This window comes from Vigna angularis, chromosome 4 (assembly GCF_016808095.1).
Source record: "Vigna angularis cultivar LongXiaoDou No.4 chromosome 4, ASM1680809v1, whole genome shotgun sequence".
Classification (NCBI taxonomy): Eukaryota; Viridiplantae; Streptophyta; class Magnoliopsida; order Fabales; family Fabaceae; genus Vigna; species Vigna angularis.
This window is the reverse complement of record NC_068973.1, coordinates 37681463-37709247: the sequence shown is the minus strand read 5'-3', so window position 1 is coordinate 37709247 and position 27785 is coordinate 37681463. Positions and strand designations below refer to the sequence as shown.

Below are 27785 nucleotides of genomic sequence, written 5' to 3'. Positions count from 1 at the left end.
AAGTATACTGTAAATAATAAGAAGCACATTCTTCGTAAAATTTGAAGGTAAGTATTATAAAAATAAATAAACTATTATGTGCTATGGTTTACGAGCATTTTATATTTTTATTAATTTAAAAAAATCACGACTGTTGAAATGATATTACAAAGGTTAAATTATAAGAGAAATTCTGAAAGTTAAGATTTTGAATTCAAATTGTGTAAGAACTTGAATGAAAAAACATGATCGTGGGGAAATAAATATCATTAATGTTTAAAAAATGGAAGTTACTTGTGAGATCATGAGAATCGATCTAATTTAAAACTGTAACGTAATTTGGTGCAACCATGGCAAAAGAAAGAAGCGGATGATACGGTAAAGCGAAACCGCGAGTGAAAAGAGGAAGAAAACTACAAGGCCAAACTGGGTACGGTGGTGACGTGTCGAATACGATATAAATAGCGTACAGTTTCGCCATTTTTGACTCATAGTCCTCACCCGATAGGGCGGGAACCACACTTTTCAGAAGAACAGAAGAGAACTACCTCAACCTCATGCCTGTAAGTACTACCTCTCACTCTCCAACTTCTCTCTCTCTCTCTCTCTCTCTCTAGGGTTTCAGTTTCCACTTTTTTTTCCCCTTTGCAGGAACCAATCATGAATCTGCGCCATGGCACTAAGGTTTGGGTTCACGACAGGGATTTCGCGTGGGTACCAGCTGAAGTAGTAGAATCTTCAGGAAAGAATGTTGCCGTTGCCACTGCTTCTGGCCATAATGTGAGGGTTTTGTTTCTGTCAAAGTTATTCTGCTTGCAATTGTGAATGCTGGTGTAATTTGGATGATGAATTTGTGAGGTGTGTTGTTGTTGCTGCAGGTTGTCGCTCTTTCCGAGAACGTGTTTCCCAGGGACGCGGACGAAGATGAGCATGGAGGAGTGGAAGATATGACGAGGTTGGCTTACTTGAATGAGCCAGGGGTGTTGTACAATCTCCGCAGAAGATATGCGCTGAATGATATCTATGTGAGTTTTAGTGAAGTGATTTATCGGTAACTGGATGGAGAGTTAGGGGTTATTTTTTTTTTCGTGTTCTTAATCTTTATTTGTTTAATGGCGAGATGCGCATGAGTTTATAGTTGCTACTGCGCTGTGTGAAGTGGGTTTTGGTGAGCCGAGTTGGCATTAGGGGATTACCATATTAGTGAAATGATATTCAATTTTCTGTACAATGCTATTAATGTAGGATTTTTCGTTAGATTTTAATTGAAATGCCTTGAGTGTAAAGTTTTTTACATTGTCACCTAATCACGAATTGCTGCGTATGGTCATTAATTTGTACACTCACACACGATCATTCAATTGCAAATTGTCACGTATGATAAGTTTGCTATCTTTCACAATAACTAACATTTTTAGCATTGATAGGTCATACCTTTAAAATAAATCTTTTAAAATTCAACCCCCCAATGATGATTTTTGATTGAGAAATAGTATAACATTTCTTACATTGACCATTCATGCCAATCAAACTCCCGTTATTACTGTCAAAATTTCATATGGGTATGCGACTATTGTCCCTAGCCACTTCCCAATCTGCTGGTATTTGAACGTAAATAAGTATGATAAGCTGACATGTGCTTTGTTGCCACCATCTTTTAATGTATGAAGGTAAATAATCGGTGTTTTCATTTAAGGACTTTTACAGTAGTATATTCGAGGTGCAGTGCTTGTTAAGGTAGCCAATACTGATGAAACAATTAGCATTTACTTAATATGTCAATGTGATTTATATATATTTATAAATTTATTGATCAATATGAATGCAGACACACCTACACACTTATTAATATATTTTGCAAGGATTATTATGCCTATCCTTTACATTGCATTGTGTACTATTTTATGCTTTTTCCAGTGACTTGTTTTTCTCTCTTAGACTTATACAGGGAGCATTTTAATAGCTGTTAATCCATTCACAAAGCTTCCTCATCTGTATGATATTCATATGATGGAGCAGTATAAGGGAACTCCATTTGGTGAGCTTAGTCCACATGTATATGCTGTTGCTGATGCTTCTTATAGGTTAGTACGTATTTGGTCTTGCCCATTACTTTGTTTCTTTTTTGTCATATTTACTCCTTGCCTTTTCATGTTGTGAGTAGTGAGTTTTTTTTTTGGGCATGATATAGAGCTATGATGAATGGAGGTCAAAGCCAATCTATCTTGGTTAGTGGTGAAAGTGGTGCAGGGAAAACAGAGACTACAAAATTGATTATGCAATATCTTACCTTTGTTGGTGGGCGTGCTGCTGGTGATGACAGAACTGTTGAACAACAAGTTCTTGAAGTAGGCTAATTTTAAACTCCATTGATCATGAATTTGAGAATTGTTTTACTTATAACTTCCATTCCATTTAGTCATCAATAAGGAATGCTGATTGAACATTTTTGCTTGATTCAGTCGAATCCACTCTTAGAGGCATTTGGCAATGCAAGGACTGTCAGGAATGACAATTCAAGGTGAACTTGGTTCTTTAGAGTTTGTATATAGACCTTCTACCAATCTCTAATATTTCACTTTCCACTTTGATTTAAGAAATAAGTATATAATTTTTCCTTGGTTTGTCTTATGATATATTCTTATCTTTTAATTAACTAAAGCATGCTTTTTGAAGACACAATCTTGTCTATTTAATCTACCGTCCATCCATCCAAAACCATAGTTGACTTCATAGAAACATAGTTTTGTACCTAAAAAGTGGCATTTCATGGAATAGCAATTATTTAAAGACCTGACTTTACTAGAACAGTGAATGGGGAATGATCTTGAGGTATAGATAAGCTAAGCTATTTGACCGAATCAATACATGATCGACCAAGCTTTCAGTTATTTTACTGTGCTAATTACAAGGTAACATTATGAATGGTTCATGTGAGTGTCTATCATAAAAAAATATAGTTACATAGATTTGATTTTGACAATATCATACCACATGTTTGTATATTTTGTATTTAGATTATTATCTAGCACTAAAATGTTCTGCTTAATCATTGAAAGAATGTTTTCTCAGGTTAAAAGTATATGTTATAAATGAGTTAAAAATGCTAAATCCAAGTTTTATTATTCTTAAGCAAGTCCAACTCTTAATAAGGCTTATTTAAATAAATAAGCCAAGCTTGAGCCACCCAATTTTTTCTTAAGTTGAGTTTAGTTCTTGGCTCTGCTCAGTTTCACTTGTTTACACCCACAGACTGCACCGTTGTTGCTTAAAATCTCAAAATATACAAGTGAGAAGAGAATTCCGTGACATCATAGAATTTTATTCCCTTGTGTATTTCCTGGGAATTAGATTCAGAAGGACTAAAATTAGGAATTGTGGTATTCATATTTGAGATTAAAGTCTGAGGTTTAAGTGTGTAAAGTGGAAGAATACTACTTAAGTTTGTCAGTTTTGTGAGATAATATTTTATTTTTTAATTATGTGCATATGATGAATAATCAGGCTCTCTGTTATGGATGTTTTAACAGGGTTTTACATTTTAATGAAACAGTAGTTTAGCAGTTCAAATATTCTTTTATTGAAATTTTTCTTGGTCATTGCCTCATTATTTCTATTTTCCTGAATGCAGCCGTTTTGGGAAGTTTGTTGAAATTCAATTTGATTCAAATGGTAGAATATCTGGTGCTGCAATTAGAACTTACTTGCTAGAAAGATCACGAGTAGTACAGATAACAGATCCAGAACGAAATTATCACTGCTTTTATCAGTTGTGTGCATCTGAAAGGGTATGCAGTCCATGGTGAAGTATTTATGCAATTATATTTAGGTGTAATATCCAGCATACAACAATGTTTTCCGTTGTGCATGTTCGGGCTACTGTTTTCAGTATATCATGTTATTGTTATACTTTTTTATTGGAATGCCTTATTTTTAGGATGTAGAGAAGTATAAGTTGGGACATCCAAGTCACTTCCACTATTTGAATCAAAGTAAAGTCTATGAATTAGATGGCATAAATAGTGCTGAAGAGTACATGAAGACTAGGAGAGCAATGGATATTGTTGGCATAAGTCATCAGGATCAGGTTTTATGATGCTACCCCTAGTGTTTGCTTTCTTCGTTTCAATCTTGATCAGTTTTGTTGATATGCTACCCTTTACTTACAGTTATCCTTTGTTTTTATTGTCAGGAAGCCATATTTTGCACCTTGGCTGCAATTTTACATTTGGGAAACATTGAATTTTCTCCTGGTAAAGAGCATGACTCATCAGTATTAAAAGATGATAAATCAAGATTTCATTTGCAGATGGCTTCCGATCTTTTCAGGTAGGTGATTTTTGTTAGGAACATTATTTTACTCGGCTTAGTTAACTGCATTTTTTTTAATTTGCATTTGACTTTCAAGTTAATTTATTTTTTACATATTCATGATATTTCTACTGGTAGGATTTTGATAATATGACTATGTAGGGTGCATTAACAGACAGGGAAATTAAGGGGTAATATAGTTTTTTACAACTGCTCATTAGTGCAACAGTGACTATGAAATGCCAAGGTGTTAGTGAATACAGTTTTCAACTACTGTTAAGTATTGAGTTTGCTAAGATAGGTAGTATTAAGTTTTCAGATTTGTACTTCAAAGAGACAAAGCTTTAGATTAATTTGGTTTCTTTAGTCTGTGAGAGATTGGATTTCTGTCTGAACAGGTTGCTGCTACTAATGGAGTTATCTTTTATCTTTGTGAAAAAAGATAAAAAAATAACAAATGAGATGGATGATTGGTCACTTAATTATTTTCCTTAACATGTAATTAGACATGATTTAATGTAAGTTTTCACTTTTTGTCCTTTTCGTTAAACTTAATTGAATGTCTACAAATTTTCCATATCTAGGTGCGATTTGAACCTACTGCTTGCAACATTATGTACACGTTCAATACAAACCCGAGAAGGAAATATTGTCAAAGCTCTTGATTGTAATGCTGCTGTTGCTGGCCGGGATGCTTTGGCAAAAACTGTCTATTCTCGTTTATTTGATTGGTATGCTTGTGTTCAATGCAGAATTGTTAAACATATTTTTATCATGAGCATATTAGGGTGAATACTAACTATTTGTTACTCTACCAGGCTTGTTGATAAGATCAATAGTTCTGTGGGCCAAGATATCAATTCCCAGATGCAAATTGGAGTTTTGGATATTTATGGTTTTGAGTGTTTTAAGGATAATAGGTAATTTGTTGTGAATTAAATATCTCTTGGAGTATATTTTATTTTTTTAGGTTATATCCACCGTGGAAAGTTGAAGTGAGTGGGTTAACTGTGCATTTGAGTTATTGAAATATATCTTGGTAGAAAAAATGAATTGTGAATATCTTTTTTAGTGATTTGTGAATACTTTGCCACTTGTATATAGCACTCTTGTAAATTTTAACATTTCCAATGATAGAAAAAATGAATTGTGCTCTTACATCTGTGTTGTACCGTCTATTGGTTTCTTTTTCCTATTGAGTTTTTACTATTAAATTGTATTTTCTGCTGCACTATTTTAATTTGTAACTATTGTGGTTTCATTCTTTTGGTTGATCCTATTATATTCATTTCATCAGTTTTGAGCAATTCTGCATCAACTTTGCAAATGAAAAGCTTCAACAACATTTTAATCAGGTATGCAAATTTGTTTTATCCAAGTTAGTGGTTTTGTTTGGTATAATTAGTTTAAAGCTGAAAAGCTAGAGTCAAAAGTTGGGGGAGTTCAAAACTAAAAGTTGCCAAGTTCCATGGTTGGATTGAATGTTTTTGGTATGATCAATCAACCAGTTGATATAATATAATATGGATGACATATTATGAGAGTCTATACATAATTAAAAATTAAATAACTGAATGCATAAATTATTATTATTATCATCATTATTTTTAGTAAGGTATATTTCATAGAAAAACTGAGTACACTCATATTGATTGGGCATGAGGATATTGATTAAGGGCACAATAGAAAGTATCAGTTTTAGACACTAAAAGTATAGTATTGAAAAAAATGAGCCAGTTTGTTTAAACTTAAAATAAGTGTTTCTAAAATAATTTTTTTTAAATAATCACTTTTTAAGAAATAGATAGGATTTGCTTATTTAAAAAAAGAAGAAAACTAATTATTTTAAAAGTAGACAGATTAAACAAACACAGAAAAATTAGGTGTTCTGCTTATTTTGTTAAAAAAACACGTTTAAAAATAAGAACAAACAAAGTCACCCAATATCTTGCTACATGAGTCGTATGCTACATCTATGGGGTCTTGTTTGTCCTCTGGATGAGATAAAATATGATAGGATGTAATAGTTAATTGCGAGCATGATAGAATAAGAGTGTGACAAACTCATATACTATTTCAATGTTGATGCGTACCAAATAATTGTTAGATTTTATATATATATGTATGTATATATATATATATGTATGTGTATATATATATATATATGTATGTGTGTGTATATATATATATATATATGTATATATATATATGTATGTATGTATATATATGTTTAAGGTGGATCAAAGTATATTGTGATATGAAAAAACACACATGTGTGTATGACAATATTACTCTTTTATCTTAATTGCACAGTATTTAAAAAAAATTAATTTGATATATTTTTATTCTGTTTTTTAAGTTATAGGAATCATACAAAGATATCTTTAATATTTTTTTACTTAATTTTGTTTTTCTAAATAGGAAAATTTATGTAAGAAAATAAGTAAGAAATGAATGACGAAGTGGACATTTGAGATTTTAATAAAATGTTATTGGAAAGAAACATATCTATATCTATATATGATAAATGTTATAATAGTATTTATTTAATTTAGTTTTAAAATTTTCAATTAGTAGTATATATTAGTTTGCAAATTTTCTTTGACTAAGTGAGAGGGAACACTGAGTGAGGAGGAGAGAACGCTGAGTGACAGAGAGTTGGGCTGGGCTGGACAGGACTGTATGGTTGAGTAAGATAGCTGGACTGATAGGCAGCTCGACAGGTTGGGCCTGAGTTGGCTGTGCTATCAATTTTGATCCATTGTAAGATTCAACAATTGAGCGGTGCTCTCTCCACCACCACGGCATGCTCGCTGCACCTCCTCAAATTCTTTTATTTCAAAAACTATCTTAAGTTAAAGGTTAACTTTTTTACTTTTATCACAAATTTTTAATTTATTTCCTAAACCCTGATTTTACTTTATTCATATTCCCTGAACGCAGCAGTTGTACTTCCACTTCCATGTCAACTCAATCTTTTTTTACCTAGTTGTATTCACATCAGATATGGATATTTAATTATCTTTTGGTGATGAAATACATAAAACTATCATGTATTCGATTATACCTAATAATTATTATTGAATTTTAGTTAATTAATCTTTTAAATTTGAATGATGAAAATAAAATTAATAATGAAAACCTATTAATCATTTAAGAATAATTTAAAATTTGTGTTCACATATTTCTATTTTTTTTATTTATACCTATAAAATTGAATTTATTTTGTAAGAGATTAAATTTTTAGAATTTATATTTTGTTGCAATTCATTTAAATTTAATTTCTTAAAAAGTTAAATTTATTTGCACTAATTTTTCATATAATTTAATTTGAATTGTACTTAAGTTTTTTTAATCTAATCTAAGTTTATATTTTATTTTTTTTAATTAAAAATATAAAATATATATGTGGATATCCAGTGATATAAAAAAATATACTACAATATTTTTTCAGATACTCAACCAATAACATGGTGACTAACGAATCTGTCAAATTAGGTGCAATTAGGAAGAAGAAGATTGAGTTGACATGGGGTGCGGGTGTAGCTGCTACGGGGATATGAATGAAGTAAAATTAGGGTTTGAGAAATAAATTAAAAGTTTGTGGTAAAAGTAAAAATGTTTTAACCTTTAACCTAAGGATAGTTTTGAAAATAAAAGAATTTGAAGAGGTGCAGGGAGCATGCCGTGGTGGTGGAGGGAGCAACGCTCTCAACAATTTTATGGCACAACTCTACATTTTGGGCTGGGCTGGCCCACCAATTGTGGCCCCACTTTGATAGTCTGTGTATTACTGCATACATTATATTATTAATCATTAATATGGTATGCATATATATATGAATTGTTATATGTAAATCTTTTATACACACTATTCTATGTTGTTGTTTCTTGTCCAATTCTTTCTATTGGATAAAATTTATGTTACCAAGAGGGTATAATATATTGTGGGATAATGTAATAATATTTTGTTGGTGTGCCAAACAATTCATAAAACCTAAACAGAATCATGTGTCCTATCATATCCTATACGCAAATGGCCAAAAGAGTCATCTACTATGAAATTTGAGATTTTAAGTATATAAATTTATCGAAAAAGCTTAAATGAAAGACTTTTAGTAGCTTGTTTTTTTGCTAAACATACTAGTTGGCTAATTAGAAGCTACTCAATTATTTATCCAAACGCAATGCCTTGGTGTCTTAGTGCAAATGTTAATTTCTTTTATTTTTTAAAATTTTATTGTAACTTGTTTGCGGCTTGTAATTGCTTCCAGCATGTTTTCAAGATGGAGCAGGAGGAATACACCAAAGAAGAAATTAACTGGAGCTACATTGAATTTATAGACAACCAAGATGTTTTAGATTTGATTGAAAAGGTTTTTGCTAAGTCATTTCTTTTGATGGAGGTTTTCTGATTCTATGTTCTCATGCACCATTGATTTCATATAACATTGATTGTTTCATGTGTAATATGATGCAATCGTAATGTTTTTCTATAACATCGATGGATAAAGTATTGTGAATAAGCTATGTATTTTGTCACTTTATTTCAGTAGGCTGCAATACTGAATTTGAATAGAATTTGCATTACAAAGTATTAGAAATTGATTCACCAAGCATGAAAGGAGAGAAAATTCCAATTTTATTGATGAGAGAAAAACTGAATTAAAATGACTAGTCTCTATTTACAGAGAATCAGAAGTACCTATGCTACTAAAGTGGTAAGCCTGAATAACTTGTTAGTTACACATATGGCAATCTGCATACTAGGGTTCACATGATTTTAATTATATCAAATGAAATCTGTGTAGCAACATTTGGAAATTAATTTCTGTTGCATTCATCATAGTATGTACGAGTCATTTTTTCTCTCTCTGGATTTCAGTTTCTCATGTACTTGATGCATTCTTTTGCAGAAACCCATCGGGATCATTGCTCTGTTAGATGAAGCTTGGTACAATTTGATTTTTTTTAACCCAAATTGGTCTATAATTATGTGTTACGCACTTGCAAATTATCTTTAATCCTGCATTTGTCTACTTTCAGCATGTTTCCAAAATCAACGCATGAAACATTCTCTACCAAGCTGTTTAAACACTTCCTGTCACACCCTCGGTTAGAAAAGGAGAAGTTTTCAGAAACAGATTTTATCCTTTCTCATTATGCTGGAAAGGTAATTTAATGTTTCAGTACTTTCTCTTGTTTTGAAAATGAATTATCTTGGGAGTATATCATCTAATACTTTTATGCAGGTCACTTACCATACAGAGACATTCTTAGACAAAAATCGTGATTATGTAGTTGTAGAACATTGTAATCTATTATCCTCTTCAAAGTTGCCATTTGTGTCGGCTCTTTTTCCTTTGCTAACAGAGGAATCTTCAAGGTCATCATACAAGTTTTCTTCTGTGGCTTCCAGATTTAAGGTGTGAATGTCTATTTGCTTTTTGTGAGTTACTGAATTTAAGGGGAGTCATTGTTGTGAACAAATACTATGTGTGATTAAGTATTTGAACATTAATTTTGTGATTTTGATCCTTTTTCTGTTTCTTGTCCTGTGTGTGACATTGGTGGATGGGGACTTCAGCAACAACTGCAAGCACTCATGGAAACGCTTAACACAACAGAACCTCATTACATTCGATGTGTCAAGCCAAGTTCTTTGAATCGACCACAAAAGTTTGAGAATACTAGTGTCATACACCAATTACGTTGTGGGGTCAGTTGTTAAATATTTGAACTTCTTTACTATTTGTTGTTCACCTAAAGTCGTAAAGAAACATATTGCCAGTAAGCCAATTATTGAATTTGTTTCCTTGATTGCTGTTTGCTAATGACTTGGTCAAAGGAATTGTTTAGTTTTACCAAATGTCACTGTAGGGTACAAGATCAAGTTACTTGTGGTTTTTCCTTTTGAAGGTGGTGAATATCTTTTGTGTGTTAGTGCATTGAATTTTCCAAAGATCTTCTCTAAGTCGGTCTGATTAAACTTGATGTAGTTTTTTTTTCCTACTCAAATTTGAAAGGTTTTTAATCACACTTATTTGATAATAGGCAAAATATTACAGTTATCACTGTTAATAAACAAAATATTCTCAATTTGTCATAGTTTGTTGAGTCTCTTATCAGTGTTAGTATAGCTGTACCAATGAAGGCAGCCAGTATAAATGCTCCCAATGCATTAGGAATTCAGTGGGTCGATTGAAATGAAGAACTCCATTATTAGTTTATTTCTCTCTTAAAATTCTTTATGATGGGATCTGAACTTTCTTGAAATGAACCCTGACCTATTTTGCAATCTGTTTAATATTCTTATGGAAACTCAAATCTCATCCCTTCCATCCCTCAATCTGCTGAAGTGTCTGATTTACAATTGCATCTACATGTTTTCATGCATACAAAAATTGCAGCGGGTTTAATTCAGTTTTTCATACTGACAAGGCTGCCATTATTATCTTGTTTTGTCTTGTCTAAATTTACTTCCTAGTATGGTCACATTTGTTAACATTTCTTCTGTGACTTTATTTTTATTTAGGGTGTCCTTGAGGCTGTTAGAATAAGTCTGGCAGGTTACCCCACTCGTAGGATTTACTCAGAGTTTGTAGACCGCTATGGATTAATAGCTCCCGAATTTATGGATGAAAGGTGATTTTTTTAATTTTATGGACTGACTCAGTTTAACTGTATAACTGGATGAGTCTTTACTAATTTTATTTTTTTGGAAGTGATGGGAACCTTTGAACTACTCCCATAAAGCTGGGATTACTTCTGTTAATTTTCCTAGATTTGCTGGTTTGCTTGGTTAGCAATTAGTTCAAACGTTGATCTATTTATTGACTCGGCCATATCGTGGGCTTGTTCTATTATGTGCTTGAAATAGAGAACTTGGTCTGGTTATAAAAATGTTGTTGGTGATATATCCAGTTTTATTGGTGGTTTTAATTTACTGAACCAAATGAGAAACGAAAAGCAAGTTGATTTTACATCTTATTTAAATTTTTTATTCTTCCTTTTCATCATGTTTACATCTATTATCTCGCACTATTGGACTGTTTGTATTAGTATATATGCAATTGTAATTATGTGAATGCAATTGCAGCAATTCAAGTTTCTTATTTGATAATATTTTCACTTCTGATCAATGTTTGGTTACAATTTTTGTGCTGACAGTTACGATGATAAAGCTGTAACTCTGAAAATATTGCAAAAGCTAAAGCTTGAGAATTTTCAGGTGTGCTTCTTTGGTACTGTGCATACTGTTCTTTTTCAGTGCTGGGTCTGAAAGCATAAATAAATTTATGTCGGTCATTCTTTAATTATTTTTTAATCTTTGTTCTTCAGTTAGGTAGGACCAAAGTGTTTCTGAGGGCCGGTCAAATTTGCATTTTAGACTCTAGACGTGCAGAAGTTTTGGACAATGCTGCAAAATGTATTCAGCGTCAACTGCGGATGTTCATTGCTCGCAGGGATTTCATGTCAATTCGTGCTGCTACACTTTCTCTTCAAGCATGCTGCAGGGGTCAGCTTTGTTTATGTTTAACTAAAACATTTCTCAGATGTTATTTTTTATGGAACATAATGCATTCCTTTCCAGCTTAAAGTAATGCTTGATTCGTATTGCATTGGCCATTGGCTAGTTTCAGAGTTCGTGAACTGAATGATAGTATTTATTGCAAGCATGTGTCATGTATGTTTAGAATCTGTAAAATGTTTGTAGGATTTAGCTCCTCTAAAGTGAGGAAGGTGCAGAAGCAACAGCTATTACCATGTCTTTTATGAATATTATATAGAAACTCAACAGTGGTAGTTTTCATATCTTTATAGTTTTTTTACATGTCCAGTGTTGGTTCATGATTTCAACAGTTGATTTTCTAATAAATGGTTGTAGCTACACTTTTTCTTCAAAGTACACCTCACTTTAGAGGAATCCTATGAGTAAATGCATGAGTTGCCATTTTCATAATTAGTTGTCAGCTTTTGTTCTTACAAGGTTGCATTAGCCGAAAGATATATGCTTCTAAGCGGGAGACAACAGCAGCTATTTCCATTCAAAAATACACCCGTATGTGTCTGATGAGACATGCTTATGTGAAATTGTGTTATTCTGCTATTATTGTACAATCCAATGTTCGTGGTTTCACAACTCGACAAAGGTTCTTGCATAGAAAGGAGCACAAAGCTGCTGCTTACATTCAGGTATTTTACCAAAGGGACAGAGAGTAGTAACATGACCTTTATAATGTCAAAGCAATTGCACATTCTTCATTTTAGCATTGAATTATGCTTGTGTGTAATTATGCATGTTTAGATATGATAATGCATTATATTCTTTCTATTGTTCCCTTTCAATTGGTTATGTTGTATTTTTTGTTTATTGTTAGATAATATATCTAACATTTATAATGTGTAACCTTCATACATAGGCCTGTTGGAGGATGTGCAAGGTTCGATCTGCATTCGTAAAACATCAAAATTCAATTGTAGCAATGCAATGCCTTTGGCGATGCAGACAAGCAAAAAGAGAGCTCCGTAGACTTAAGCAAGTAAGGGTTTTCTTTCTTTTATCCATGGGAGGGGAAAATGCATCATAAATTGTTCTCACTAAATTTTTTTAATTATCTTTTTTAGGAAGCTAATGAAGCTGGAGCCTTGCGTTTAGCTAAGAATAAACTTGAGAAACAATTGGAAGAGCTTACATGGCGTTTGCATCTAGAGAAAAAAATTAGGGTATTACATCCAAAAAAGAACAGATGTTTTGGTGTGGATGTGTTCAAATTTGGTTCATACATACGGATAGGATAAGTATTTTTTCACAGGATGTTTTGTTGCTGCATCACATTCTATTAAATTTTCCTTTTGCTAATGTCATGAATATGTTTTTTATTTTGTGAGTCAAATGATTTTAGCTTTTGTAGCGTAGTATTGTTTCTGCAACATACATTGGTATTGTTGTGTCATATTGCTAATAATTATTCTCATGGTATTGTGGTTTGTATATTTGTTGTGCTCATGACACATTAAGATTCATTCATAAGATTATCTATCATATATTTGTACATGGTATCATAGCCTAGTTTGAAATCATTGCTCTCCAGGGGGGATGTATAGTTGGAGTGCTGTTATTGGTATTCTAAGTTAGGAGATTTCTCTCGTTTGTGATAGCAAAGCTGCCTTTCGAGGGAAACCAATCATCCTAAGATGAATTGACAGTTCATTTGTGAAAAGATTATATCTTGAGACATTACTTCTGATTTTGTTAACTCTAATGATTAGTTGACAGATGTCCTCACCACATCATTGCATTGTCGTATAATTGATTATATTTGTAACTTGGTGCATCACATCATATGTACCAAATTAAAGGGGAGTGTTGGCTGTATTTTCAATATACGGCTCTAGGTCCATCTCCATATAATGTATTGTACAGTCTATATAATATTTTCCTTTGCTGTGCACATGACATACAAGGATGCATTCATATGAATGTCTATTTTATATTTTTACAAAGGGAACTGAAGGGAGTGGTGGTAAATACAATTTATTTGATTCTTCCATTTATATGTTTGCATCCCTCTAAGGAATTTCGTATACTAGTCACCCTCCCTTATTTTTTTGAAACGGAGCCTTCAAACAATTGCCTTCACTCCATGTCCTCCTTATTTGGCTATATATTTTTCTTTACTAATTCAAGGGTTTCATGCAGTATTTTTATGTCGCTTCTATGTGGGAAAGAAGAATGCTAAGCAGAACATGGTATTGTTCTTAATAATAGATTGCAAGAAAGGCTAGCAGCTGAGTTTAATGCTCCCTTTCCAACATGTCCTTTTACCTCCTTTCCAATCGGTGAAATTTGTTGTAACTTGTAGTATAATGCGTTTCACTTTCTGGTTAACAAGTCTCACTTGTAATTTCGTGTTTCTAATAAATTTCAGTTAATTGTATAGTATTTGTTGGAAAGTTTGTGCTACTAGCACGCTTAATAGATTACACATAAAGTGGAATGTCCACACTGTGTATTGTTCTCTGGATGAACTCGCATTTAGTAGGGACATGCAGTAAAGTTTGGCTTATGAATGCACTTGGTTATTGTGTTAAGGGTTTTTCATTAATGGTTAAATTGTTGTCAGTTTTAAATTACGAGATTTAACACTAAATTATATATTTTAAGCTATTTTTCATTGTTTCTATGTCTTATGATTTGAGGCAAATATGATTCACAATTCAAAAATTAAATTAACAATTCATGTTTTCAATCCTGATTTGTGTATTTCTTGTTTTTATTTTCTGGTATTGGAATTTCTTTTCCTCCATCTTTTTGTTGCTTTATCTTTATAACTCTAATATAATTTCTTTTATTAAAATATACAAGTGTCCATATACCGGATTGTCAGTTTTTACTATAAATTATTGGTTATGTTTTTAAGTTTTTGCCATTTAATTTAATCTGTGATGTGTCAATTTTAGACAAATAGTATGTATGACCATCAGTTCATTCCATTACATTAAAGATAAAGTTTGATTTATGCAGGTGAGATTTGGGAAACTTATGATATTGTTTTCTTCATTATAATGCAGATTTCTAATGAAGAGGTTAAGCATGTTGAGATTTCCAAATTACAGAAGATGGTAGAGGCTCTGAATGTTGAATTAGATGCAGCTAAACTTGCAACAATTAATGAGTGCAACAGAAATGCAGTTTTGCAAAATCAGTTGCAATTATCAGTAAAGGAAAAATCTTCTTTAGAAAGAGAGCTAGTTGCAATGGATGAAGTGCAAAAGGAAAATGCTCAATTAAAGGTGCCTATTATTCTTTCCATTCAATTTATATGCCAAGATTTTCTATTTCTGTGTCTAGAAGCTAGCTTGAATTACATTCCAAATTTACTCTTCATTGTTTAAGTGCAAGAAGTTATCCTTTTAATTTGCATGATGTATGCAAATTTGGGGTACATATTGGCTGCGCTATGCTGTACAAGGCCCGAGCTAGGCCTGTTACCCTAATTAAAATCCCAAGACCTGTTTTCCTTAAATAAGTCTTGTTTTGAGGCGTTGCTTGGTCAGAAAGCCTATTGAAAAGCTCTATTTATTTTTAATAAAACCTATTAAATAAGGGGACATGCATACCTAAACTGATTAATGTTATTTATAGGCTAGTGGTGTTTAAGTGTTTAAATAGACCAACAGGTATATGATTCCAAATTGTAGTAAAAGTTTAATACATATTGTTATAATCTGAGGCTTTTGGGAGGACATTCAAGCCTAACCTTTTGAACTTAATAAGCTTCTAATAAGATTTTAGCTTGATATATTTAGAAAATTTGCATAATCTACCGAAAGACTGATGAGGGCTAGAATAAAAGTCTGTGGGGTAGCCTATTCACTTCTCTAAATTAGGCTCATGTCATAAATTGCAGAAATAAGAATGGTTGTTGATGAAGTAGTGTGTTACATATGAGTTCATTCATTTAATAGTATTATATGCTCTGAAAACAAATGGTTAATGAAATTTTCTTGCCTCACTTTCTGTTTTGTCTGATTTCTCTGATAAATTATGTTATATAGATTGCTTATCTGATATTGTAGGGTTCACTGGAGGCTTTTGAAAAGAAGAGCATGACTTTGGAGCTTGAGCTTGTTAGTGCTCGGAAAGACCATGACAAAACCATTCTGAAAATGAGGGAGTTTGAACACAAGTGTTCTCAACTTGGGCAAGATATGAAAAGGTGCCTCTTCTACTTTCATTTATCCTATTTTACAAATTGATTTAATTCAAGTGCCAAAGGTGCTGGATCTTGTCTTTCCCTTCCAATGGATTTTTCTTTCCTTTATTAGAGTTTGATTCTTTTAAAAATTTTAATATTGTGCAGTAGTTTACTTAAATTTGTTTGTAATTCTGATTTTTCTACTTGTATTTTAATTTTAATATAGCCTCCAGGAAAAGCTATTTAGTTTAGAGGATGAAAATCACGTGCTTCGTCAGAAAGCCTTAACAGTATCTCCTAAGAGTAACTATCGAGGTTTAACAAAGTCATTTTCAGAAGTAAGTTTCCTTATGCAAATTGATGTTGATATCAATTAACATTTACAGAAATTGTATCTTTGGGTTTCCATTTCCCGTATAGCCAGTATATAAATGTTTCAAATATTGCAAAAATATTTGATTGGGGTATTGTGACATATCTATTTAATTTGCTTTCTGAAACAGAAACAATCAAATGCAGTAGCTCCCCGCACTGATCAAAAGCCCATATTTGTAAGATGCTGCATTATTGGCTTCTGTTGAAAAGAATTACTGAGCACAATTATAGTTGTTTTTTATTGACTCCAATTTAATGCAGGAATCGCCCACACCTACAAAACTTATTTCCCCTTTTACACATGGAAGTTTCTCAGACTCTCGTAGATCAAAATTAACGGCAGAGAGGCACCAGGTATTATTTGTGCTTCAGCCTCTTGTTTTCAAATTTCAGATGGTTGCTTTAAAAGGTAGCTGTAAACAATATAGCTCACTTCTAACAAACTACTCTAAAGAAAGCAGTTAAGAACTGCTCTGTATACAATATATTCATGCAATATTTATTTCTAAATTCTCGGAAGTAGCAATCCCGGACAGAGATTGCCATTGCTTAATTTTTTAATTTAGCAAGAAGGTGAAGCGGGCTGGGGCACATCATAACTGCAATTATTGTCAATGTCCGTTGACAATTTCCTTGTTCAGCTTAAACGTGTTGGTTTAATCTTCTGGGATTTGGACTGATTGGCCTTTTTTTTTCTTGGCTCATCCACAATACTGTAATTGTTTGTTACCACAAGGAAAAAGCAGCTAGGATTCAATCTACAATTTGCCAAACATTGTGCCCTGTAGGCTTATTGATACCATGTGTTGTGCAGGATAACAATGAACTCCTCTCTAGGTGTATTAAAGATGATTTGGGGTTCAAAAATGGTAAACCTCTGGCAGCTTGTATCATATACAAATGTCTTCATCATTGGCATGCCTTTGAATCTGAGCGCACGGCCATATTTGATTACATTGTTGATGGAATTAATGATGTCCTAAAGGTAATAATACTGTATTTGGATTGTAGGTTGCTTGTGTAGTTTTCAGTGAGATTTATTCATTGGAGTTGAGTGTCATCTGTTTCAGGTTAGAGACGATGACATTATCTTGCCGTATTGGCTGTCCAATACATCTGCACTTCTATGCCTCTTGCAAAGGAACTTGCATTCAAATGGCTTTTTAACAGCCACTGCTCAACGTTATGCCAGATCATCTGGCTTGACCAGCCGAATTGGGCATGTGAGTTATCAAGTCAAGTTTGTACACTGATATCAGATTTTTCTCCCTTGTGCATCATAAATTTTCTTCTATTTTGTTGGTGATGATTGACAGTTGCATAATCTTATTAATTTTAATAATCTATTATGTTATGAACTTACAAACTATTAATGTTTGGATGTAGAGGATGTTTTCTTTTATCGATCTCTTTATGCATATGTTTTGTAAGTAATTTCAACATTCAAAAATGCCTGCCAGACTAGACAATGCGTGTTAGTTACTATGACAACCATGGAGATCACCTCAAAATGGGCCATATGGCTTTGATGCCATAGGCTGATAAAAAAGGATTCCATCTTAAAACTTAATACCATGTTAATATGAACCACACTTCAATTATTTGGCAGCCAATGTTGGACTTCTTTTTGCCTGCCATAACTAGCATAAAAAGAGATTTATTGAGATTATAAATTCCAATGACTAGATTGGCAGAAGTTGTACGGTTAGCATTCCACATAGTACTCTGCTGCATTGAATAAAATAAGGCACGGTGCACTCTCTAAGTGCTGCTCATAGTTTTACCCCCTATTTACATTGCTACCTCCTCAGCCACTGAACAGTAATCTGAAAAACCTGTTGTAAATAGAGGATTAATATTATTATGATGAGAATATCTTCAATATTTCCATAGTAATTGTGGAGAAAATTATTTTTTGAATCTTCCTATTATTTAACCATATTTTATTTCCTTATTTTAGAGAGTTTGATTATTACAAATAGAGGTAATGAAAATATAACTCATGTGATTGTTATCAGTAAAGTATTTTTTTATTTCCTTCCATACTTCAAGTATACCTCATGTCATTAATCAAGTTTCCCAAAATCTCAAACAGTCAGGTGAAGATACATCAATCCTTTTTTATTAAATCTCTAAAGTTTTACTTAAACTTGTTTTCCGAACAGCTGTCAACATGCACACTTGTCAAACTGAATTATCATTTTGCTTTAGAAAACTACCAACTACCAGTTTTATTCCAGGTACTGGTCTTGGGCTGTGATTCTGCTAATTTCCGTCCCAGTACTGGTCTTGTGCCATGATTCTATGCAGAACAGAGTCATTGAATGCAGTGTAGTATTGTGCTATCTTCATAGACACAGCCTGCAACTATTTCAACTTTATCAACACTCTTGAAACCCTTATTGCTAGCATTTTCTTTCTTCTAAAGATTCCTCTTTTAACAAGCTTTGCTTATCCGGTGCTAAGAGAAAGCTCAACAATGCAGAATGTTGAGAACAACCTATTTTTTCATTGTTTATAAATGTTCGATGATTTGATCATTATGTTGTATCTTCAACTTACAATTACTGATCATTCTATGAATTATATAAATAGCAATTATTGGATTCTTTAAAAGGTTGTGTTGACTGTTGCAATGTTTTTATCTGTTGATTTATTTGGCTTTGTCACCATGATTTTGTTTTCCCTTTAGATTTTGCATTTCACTCTAGCTGGTCTCCCAGCACATTTCTTTATCTACCTCCTTATTCAGTTTGGTTTGATGCCATTTTTCAGAAGCTGAGGTCTCCATTGAAGCTTATTGGATATGATGATAGTACAGTACATGTGGAAGCAAGATATCCAGCTATACTTTTTAAACAACAGCTAACTGCTTGTGTAGAGAAGATTTTTGGCCTTATACGTGATAATTTGAAAAAGGAGCTTTCTCCACTTCTGGCATCATGTATTCAGGTGGTCCTAGCTGATACTTTTGGGGATTCAAGCAATGTGTCACTTAATTTGCCTAGTACTATTTTGTGCATAGTTGTTGTTTTATTATTGGTTATATTGTACTATTAAGTTTTAAATCCTGGATCATTGTATAATGGCTGTTTGACTTTATTTCATTGCTTGAGTTGCAATTTAAGTTCCATATTTAGGAGTTTATAGAGCAATGCAATGAAACAATTCTGATAATTGAAGAGTTGTTCTTATTTGCTTGCACAAGGAAACAAATTTCACTTTGATGGTTAACTTCTTGTGGCTACTTTGCTTGTACAAAGAAACAATTTTATTTGTTGAAGGGTGTTTTATTTGCTTGCTCAAGGAAACACTTTGATTTTGATGGTTAACTTCTTTTCTTGTGGCTACTGTGATGCATTGAAACACAATAATTGAAACAACCTTGGGAACGGTTGAGACTGGGAGAGATGTCTTTGTTTAGCCTAGTGATAACCAATTTCACCCATTATTTGCACTTGAGAATTAAACTGTAAAATAATTCTAGAGGGCTTGATTGATCCCTCTCATGATCTTCTATTTATAAGAATAAATTGATACAAAAGTACATAATAAATAGGGTAATCCTAGACACAATATAATCATGATAAATAGGGTAATCCTAGACATAATATAATCATGATAAATAGGATAACCCTTGATACACTATAATGATGATAAAATAGGATAAATATCCTAACATTTGCATTGATGATGTTACTGCTTTGGAGATTGTTTTCTTTCAACAGCTGCTATATATATATTTTTTATATAAAAAAATGAATGTTATATTATAGCATCACTATACAAGTGCCAGTTTCTGTAGACTTTATTTATGCTAAAACATAAAGTGTTGTATGATTCATGTTGTCAAATATCACTAAGTGGGAAAGTGCTTTTGTTTCTGTCAAGCTTTAATAATGATACTTTGTGTAATCATGTTTCTTATTATATATGATACTTTTTAGGCACCTAAAACAGGTCGGATGCTAGGTGGAAAATTATCTAAGTCTCCTGGTGTGCTTCCTCCACAATCACCTGTTGCTCAATGGGACAACATCATCAAATTTTTGGATTCACTCATGAGCAGAATGCGCGTGAATCATGTATGCTATTTATTTATTTGTTTGTCACTATCTGATGTGCGCTATTCTTTCTAGTCCAGTCTTTGTAAGCATTTGTTTGGTCATTGCGACAAACCTTATTTGAACCATGGTCATCAAAACCAAACTGAACCAACTGGGAACTGGCCTAACATCCTGTTCAAAGGAACCACAAAGCTATTACGTGAAAGAATGGAACAAGAACTGGCAAAACCAGTCTTCATTTGGGCAAACTGGTGGTTCAACTAGTTTAACTAGTTCTTCAAAATACTGGTTTCATTTTAGAAATGTCTATAACATGTTTTAATATGAAATCAACCTCAATGAATACTATGTTATGATGACTGGTAGTTATATGAATTACTTAGTTTCTATTTGTAGATGTTACTATTGCTAATGGATATTGTTGAACTTAAATATTGTCATATTTAATTTTACTTTGTGAGTTTTGAATGTTAGTGTTGTAACTTATAAGTTTTGGCATTTAAAAGTGTTTTGTAATTTATAATGTTGTATGTTGTTGATCATTTTTTAATATAATATGTGGTAACTTTGAAAAAGATAGTTTATCTTACTGGTTCAATCACAGTTAGCTCATTTATTATTGAATCGGTGCACTTTCCTGTTTAATGACCAGTTATGTTTCCAAAATATTGACAATCTTCACCTGATCTTTTCTGGGACTGAGTAGTTTAACTGGTTATGTGGTGTTTTTCTCAAGGTCCTTTTAGTTGGGTGTCTCTTTTATTTGAAGAGATTGGCTTGGAATGCCTCTTGTTCCTTTTATTGTTGCTGCTTCATCCTTAGTTCTGGAGGTTTTCTTGTTCTCTTTTTGTATATTACTTTTCCAAGTTTATAAATGCTTTACTTGTCCAAAAATTTAATCATGTTTCAGTAAAAATTGCATGAAATGAGGATGTTTAAGTTTTACACACTATGATTTCTTAATTGTTTCCTATTTTAGTTATGCCAACGTTAGTTAAAGCTTTGGTGTGGCGCACTGAAATATTGTAATTCTTTGAAACCTAGAGTGATTTTTCTACACACTTTATGTTGAGAACATAATTAATAGAATTTCCTTTTCTATTAGAAAATAAATGAGCAGTTATAATTTATGGTTATGCATTTAGCTGTTTGTTTCAATAGGTATCAACCATTCAATGTGATCTATTTGTTTCCCTTAGTCTTTTCTTACCAAAGGCTGTGTGTTCAGGTACCATCCTTTTTCATCCGCAAGCTGGTTACTCAGGTTTTTTCCTTCATCAACATTACACTCTTCAATAGGTAAAATCCCCTATCTACTAGATTAAGTTTTTCTGCTGCCTCAAATCAGTAATTTGCTTTGTTTGTTGAATTGCTTTCTGTAGTTCAGTTCTCTAGTTTTTAATTGAATTTGCCCATAATATCTTTTAGCCTTCTGTTGCGTCGCGAATGTTGCACTTTCTCAAATGGTGAATATGTAAAGTCTGGGCTTGCAGAACTGGAGAAATGGATAGTTAATGCAAAGGAGGAGGTAAAGTGAGCTTGCTATTACTGCATGATTTTATTTTTAAGGTTTAACTAGGTACTTCTGGAATTTAGTATGCAGGAACATCCTGGCACGAACTGAACTATATAAGGCAAGCTGTTGGGTTTCTGGTACAAGCACTACCTTAGTTGTACTTTTTTTTTTTTTCTCAAATAGCACTGATATGCTATATTTATTTTCATTTATTTTAATTGTACAGGTAATACACCAGAAGAGAAAAAAATCTTTGGAAGAAATTAGGCAGGATCTTTGTCCGGTATTATAAACATTATATTGTTCTTAATAATTGCAACATCTCTTTTATCACACGTTTATACTGAATAGTTGTTCATCTCAAAAGATTTAAAGTTCTGTTATTTTGTGAATATGCTTGAGAAATTGAACCTGCAATTAAGAAATTTGTGACCATGACCCAGGGGTTCTTGTTTCTTGCTTTGTTTTTGTTGTAATTAGAGAAAATATCTTTAGAATCTTCCTAATTAGAAGATATAGATATATAATCTTTTATTTTATTTTGTTTTCCTAGTTTTCCTATTTTCCTTTTTAGGAGAATTAGATTATTACAAATAGAGAATATGAAAATGTATTTTTAATGATTTAGAATAATAAAATAAGTCTTATTTTCTACTTGGTATCAAGAGCTTCCGATCTTGGAGCTCCGTTCCGCTGCAAAGTCACGCCGCTGTCGCTACCGCTGTCCGACCACCGCTGCTGCCGCCATCACCGGTTGGGGTCGTTGATAGGGCAGAGAGGTGTGCCCAACACCGGCGACCATAAACACCGCTGCACAGTCGCGCCACCGCCGCCGCTGTTCGATCACTGTCGCTGTTGCCGTCGTCGGTTGGGGTCGTTGATAGGGCAGAAAGGTGCGCCTAACTCTGACGACCACAACGCTAGAAGTCGCTCCGTGAGAGGATCCTCCACGCGTCACCACCGTCACCGGCGTGTGTAGCCCACGTGCCTACCTCCAGCGAGACCCACTCGCCGCCGACGCCACAGAAAGGGTCGCCTGAGACTCCTGAGTGTGTTCCTAGGGTCGGTGACTACTCGTTTAGCCTACATTTGAGTAGATCTGAGTTTTAAGTTCTGCTTGTTTTTTCTTAGTGTGACCCAGTCACCGCAGCCGCCACAGATAGAGTCGTCGGAGCCTCCTGAGTTTGTTCCTAGGGTTTGTGACGACCTGTTTGACCTTTTCTTGAGTAGATTTGAGCTTTTAAGTTTTGCTCCTTTTTTTTTTTTCGGTGTGACTCATACGTCGTCATTGTCTTGGAGACTCCTGGTTGCCTTCTACAGGATGTCTGAAGGAAAAATTATTCCTTTGAAAGCAATGGATGAATCAATGAGTTAGCCTTTTGGATCATGTACTCTGTCCATAAAAGGTAAGATTTGCCTCAATATTGTTGATCATGTGTCTCAAGGTATTTGGATCCTTGATTCGGGTGCAACTGATCATATGACACCTTTTAGTGTGTCCTTCGACTCATATGGTAAAAGAAATAAAGAACAACTTATTACAGTTGCGAATGGTCAGGGTATACCTATATGCGGCTCTGGGAATATAATTTTGGACTCATCTATTGTATTGAAGGATGTTTTACATGTTCCTCAATTAGCTAATAGTCTTATCTTTGTGCAAAAACTCACAAAGGATTTAAATTGTTCAGTAACATTTTTTCCAACTTATTGTGTTTTTCAGGACCTTGCCACGGGGAAGACAATTTTAACTGCTAAGGAGCAAAGTGGGTTGTATTTTTTAGTGTTTAATGACCAAAGCAACACAAAAATCATGAGTCAGCAAGCTACATCTGAGACGTGGGCAAAATCTCAAATATGGTTACATCATCAAAGGCTTGGGCATCCTTCATTTAGTCTTATCAAGTCCTTGTTTCCCCACTTGTATACCAAAGAGTCGGTTGAGTCTTTTAAATGTGATATTTGTCAATTGTCAAAACATCATCGTGCATCTTATCCTATTAGTCACAAAAAGAGTATTTCTCCATTTGATTTAATTCACTTTGATGTTTGGGGTCCTGTCATAGATTCTATTTCTGGAGCCAAATGGTTCGTTACCTTTATTGACGATTGTACCCGTGTCACTTAGACATACCTTATGAAAAATAAATCCGAAGTTTTTCAAATTTTTGTTAATTTTTTTCATCTTGTCCAAAGTCAATTTGGAAAAAATATCAAAAGAATCAGGTCTAATAATGGTACTGAATATGTGAATCATGAATTTCTCAATTTTTTGTCTCATAATGGTATTGTTCAGGAACTAACTTGTGTTAACACCCCTCAACAAAATGGCATTGCAGATAGAAAGAATTGTCATCTTCTTGAAGTAACTAGAGCTCTTCTTTTTCAGATGTCTGTTCCAAAAAATTACTGGAGAGAAACTGTGTTAACTGCCACATATCTCATCAACAGGTTACCCACTCGTATCTTAAATGGCATTAGTCTTATAGAGTCTCTATTGTCTTTTCTTCCTTCTTGTTCCCTACTAACGAGTCTACCTAGTCGAGTGTTTGGATGTGTTGTTTTTGTTCACTCTCATCATCCTAACTGTGGTAAATTAGATCCCAGAGCTCTTAAATGTGTCTTTATTGGGTATCCTTCTAATAAAAAAGGGTACAAATGTTATCATCCTCAGAGTCGTCGCGTCTTTATCACCATGAATGTCACATTTCATGAAACACAATCCTTTTATGTCAGTTCACCACTTTAGGGGGAGAAAGCACTTGAAGTGGATGAACTCTCCTTCTTGTCATTACCATGTTTGTCTTTGCAGGATGCCCAAGACTTGAGCAATGAAGCTACCATAGTCCACAGTGAGGAAGAAGAGGAAGAAGACAAATTTTTCGGCAAAAAATATGAAAGAGAACAACCCACTTCGACTCTCGAGCAAGAAAAATTGTCTAATCCAGAGGTGAGGATCCTTGAAGATATCAATGAGGAGGAGGTAAGACCATACTCTAGGGTATTAAAAGAAACATAATTGATTATTGCAGGAGATGCTGAAACAGAAAAATTGGCATTAAAAGAAAAATTGGCAGCTCTATTTGAAATAAAAGACCTAGGAAAACTCAAATATTTTCTTGGAATAGAGGTTGCCTACTCCAAGAACGGAATTTTTATCTCCCAAAGGAAATATGTACTTGATCTCCTCAAAGAAACATGAAAGTTGGGATGTAGAACCTCAACAGTTCCTATAGAACAGAATCACAGAATTGGAAGTGAAGAAAGTGCTCTTGTAGAGAAGGCCCAATATCAGAGATTGGTGGGAAAACTGATTTATCTATCACACACAAGACCAAACATTGCTTATGCAGTTAGTGTAGTGAGTCAATTTATGCATGATCCAAGAGAGAGACACATGCAAGCAGTTGACAAAATTCTCCAATACTTGAAGTCAAGTCCAGGAAAGGGGCTATTATTCAAAAGAGAAGACACATTGACTATGAAGATATATACTGATGTTGACTATGCAGGTTCTATTAGTGACAGAAAATCTACTTCTGGGTATTGTGTATTTCTTTGAGATAGTCTTGTAACATGGAGAAGCAAAAAGCAAGATATAGTATCTCGTTCTAGTGCAGAAGCTTAATTTCGAGCCCTTGCTCAAGGAATGTGTGAAGGACTCTGGATGAAAATCATTTTGGATGATCTTAAAGTCAAAGTGGAGAACCCGGTGCAACTACATTGTGACAATAAGTCTGCTATGAGCATAGCCCATAATCCAGTACAACATGACAGAACCAAACATATTGAAATTGACAGACATTTCATTAAAGATAATCTTGACAGAGGATTTGTGATTACAACTCATGTTCCTACAAAACTTCAAATAGCAGATATTTTTACAAAAGGGCTTCCTCCGGGTAGATTTCAAGATCTTGTAGGCAAGTTGGGAATGATTGATATTCATTTACCAACTTGAGGGGGAGTGTTGTAATTAGAGAAAATATCTTTAGAATCTTCCTAATTAGAAGATATAGATATATAATCTTTTATTTTATTTTGTTTTCCTAGTTTTCCTATTTTCCTTTTTTGGAGAATTAGATTATTACAAATAAAGAATATGAGAATGTATTTTTCATGATTGAGAATAATAAAATAAGTCTTATTTTCTACTGTTTTTCATTGAATCCATAATTTGGCTGAAGTGAAAATTCTTTCGAAGTTAGATGAAGAAATGTTGATGGTATAAAATAGCTATATGTGAAAGTCAATGTTTGCTCCAATATAATTGATACATTTATTTCTTAAATTATTAGTTTCTTTCAAGTAAATATGTGGAGTCTTTTTGGCCCGACGTATATAATAAATACCTGGGTAGCAGTTGGATTGTCAATGCTGTGTTGGAAGGAAGTTGCCCCTAATATTCTCTTTTCTACTTTTGCTAAAAAAAATACTGTTTATAGAAGGGTTAACCTATTTCTAGTTTACTTTAACAGGCATTAACAGTGAGGCAAATTTATCGGATCTGTACAATGTACTGGGACGACAAATATGCAACCCAAAGTGTATCCAACGAGGCAAGTTGTGTTTTGAATTGATTTAAAGTACTTTTATGTTGTCGTAGTATCTTTGGAGTTCTGAACGACTTATGGTGAACAGGTAGTTAATGAAATGAGAGAAATTGTGAGCAGCGACAATCAGAGTTTGACAACTAATTCTTTCTTGTTGGACGATGATATGAGGTGCTTTGCTTTCAGCAATATCAGTTCTTTTGAGTTCTTTGTAGTTTTAACAAGTGATTGGCGTTCTTATTATTGCCATGGTACCAATAAAAGTTTTGAAAGATGCTTTTACAAATAGCCTATTATGTAATTTTGAAACTAAGTAAAGTCTAGTAGCCTAATCTGACTGTCATGTAGTGCGTTTAGGTTAAATTACATTGCATACTTTATTCTTCTTTGGGATGACGGAGAAATGCATTTTCCACAATCATTGATTCTTTATTTACTCATTAATAAAATGTCTGGTAAAATGTTCTCACAGGACCTATAATATATTAAACAAGGGTAGCTTTGACCCCCCTCTCTTAGCCTTTAATTTTTTTGGTGCAGCATTCCTTTTTCTGCTGAAGACATAGATATGGCAATCCCTGCTATAAATACCGATGATATCGATCCCCCAGCATTTTTGTGCGAATATCCCTGTGCCCAGTTTCTTACTTTACATGAGAAATAATTTATCTACACTACAATTGGAAGATCGATTGAAACTCTGCTTCATATGTGATCTCTGGGATTAAATGAGAGCACAGCCCAGTCGGAAATTTTCCCCCATTCAAATGGACAGCAACCTTAGTTGTCATCAGATTTATCGGTCTCGTCACTGAATGCCCTTGGTACTCATGATATTAGTGACCAATCAGAGGTGGAAGAATGATTCTCTTGGTTTGATTTGTAATTTCTCTTCGGATTACAGTTAAACCAGCAAACTGTAATTATCTAAAGATAGGATAACAGTAAAGTTTTGACGTGCTGCTGCTATTATTATGTAGGCTCATCTTATTTGTATTCATCACTTGTTGTATTCTATGTAGGTATGCATTTGTAATCAGAGCCTTGGCCAAAGAAATTAAAAGTTTATTCATTTATGTAAAAATGCTGAACTTCAGCCTTCCGTCTCACTTTTTTTTATTCCTTTTAAATGTTAATATTTTTTGTAACTTCAGCCTTGAGATTTTGAATGTCATTGTTTCATTTTGGAAGCACGGCACAGGTTTGCTGGCGATTAAAAAGGGACTACTTTTAGTCCTTGGTCGACACCACCACATGCCATGTAACCACAATTGAGTAACGA

General features: G+C 33.5%; 1 protein-coding gene across 1 annotated transcript; it reads left to right on the top strand.

Annotated features, from left to right (window-relative positions):
• Positions 1 to 279: 279 nt before the first annotated feature.
• Positions 280 to 27610, top strand: LOC108331508 (myosin-15). The gene is made up of 39 exons (XM_017566224.2): positions 280 to 542; positions 631 to 759; positions 858 to 1004; positions 1918 to 2063; positions 2171 to 2327; positions 2442 to 2500; positions 3611 to 3767; positions 3917 to 4066; positions 4172 to 4308; positions 4875 to 5021; positions 5109 to 5210; positions 5588 to 5645; positions 8565 to 8666; positions 9207 to 9244; positions 9337 to 9463; positions 9543 to 9716; positions 9878 to 10009; positions 10826 to 10935; positions 11461 to 11521; positions 11632 to 11809; positions 12281 to 12486; positions 12714 to 12833; positions 12919 to 13017; positions 14866 to 15087; positions 15874 to 16013; positions 16219 to 16330; positions 16496 to 16543; positions 16629 to 16721; positions 17182 to 17352; positions 17438 to 17590; positions 19143 to 19319; positions 20315 to 20452; positions 21663 to 21733; positions 21863 to 21962; positions 22031 to 22087; positions 22177 to 22233; positions 26429 to 26509; positions 26592 to 26674; positions 27044 to 27610. Exons 1-39 carry the CDS (start codon positions 537 to 539, stop codon positions 27165 to 27167), a joined length of 4569 nt encoding a protein of 1522 aa, XP_017421713.1. The 5' UTR covers positions 280 to 536; the 3' UTR covers positions 27168 to 27610.
• The last annotated feature ends 175 nt before the right edge of the window (positions 27611 to 27785 follow it).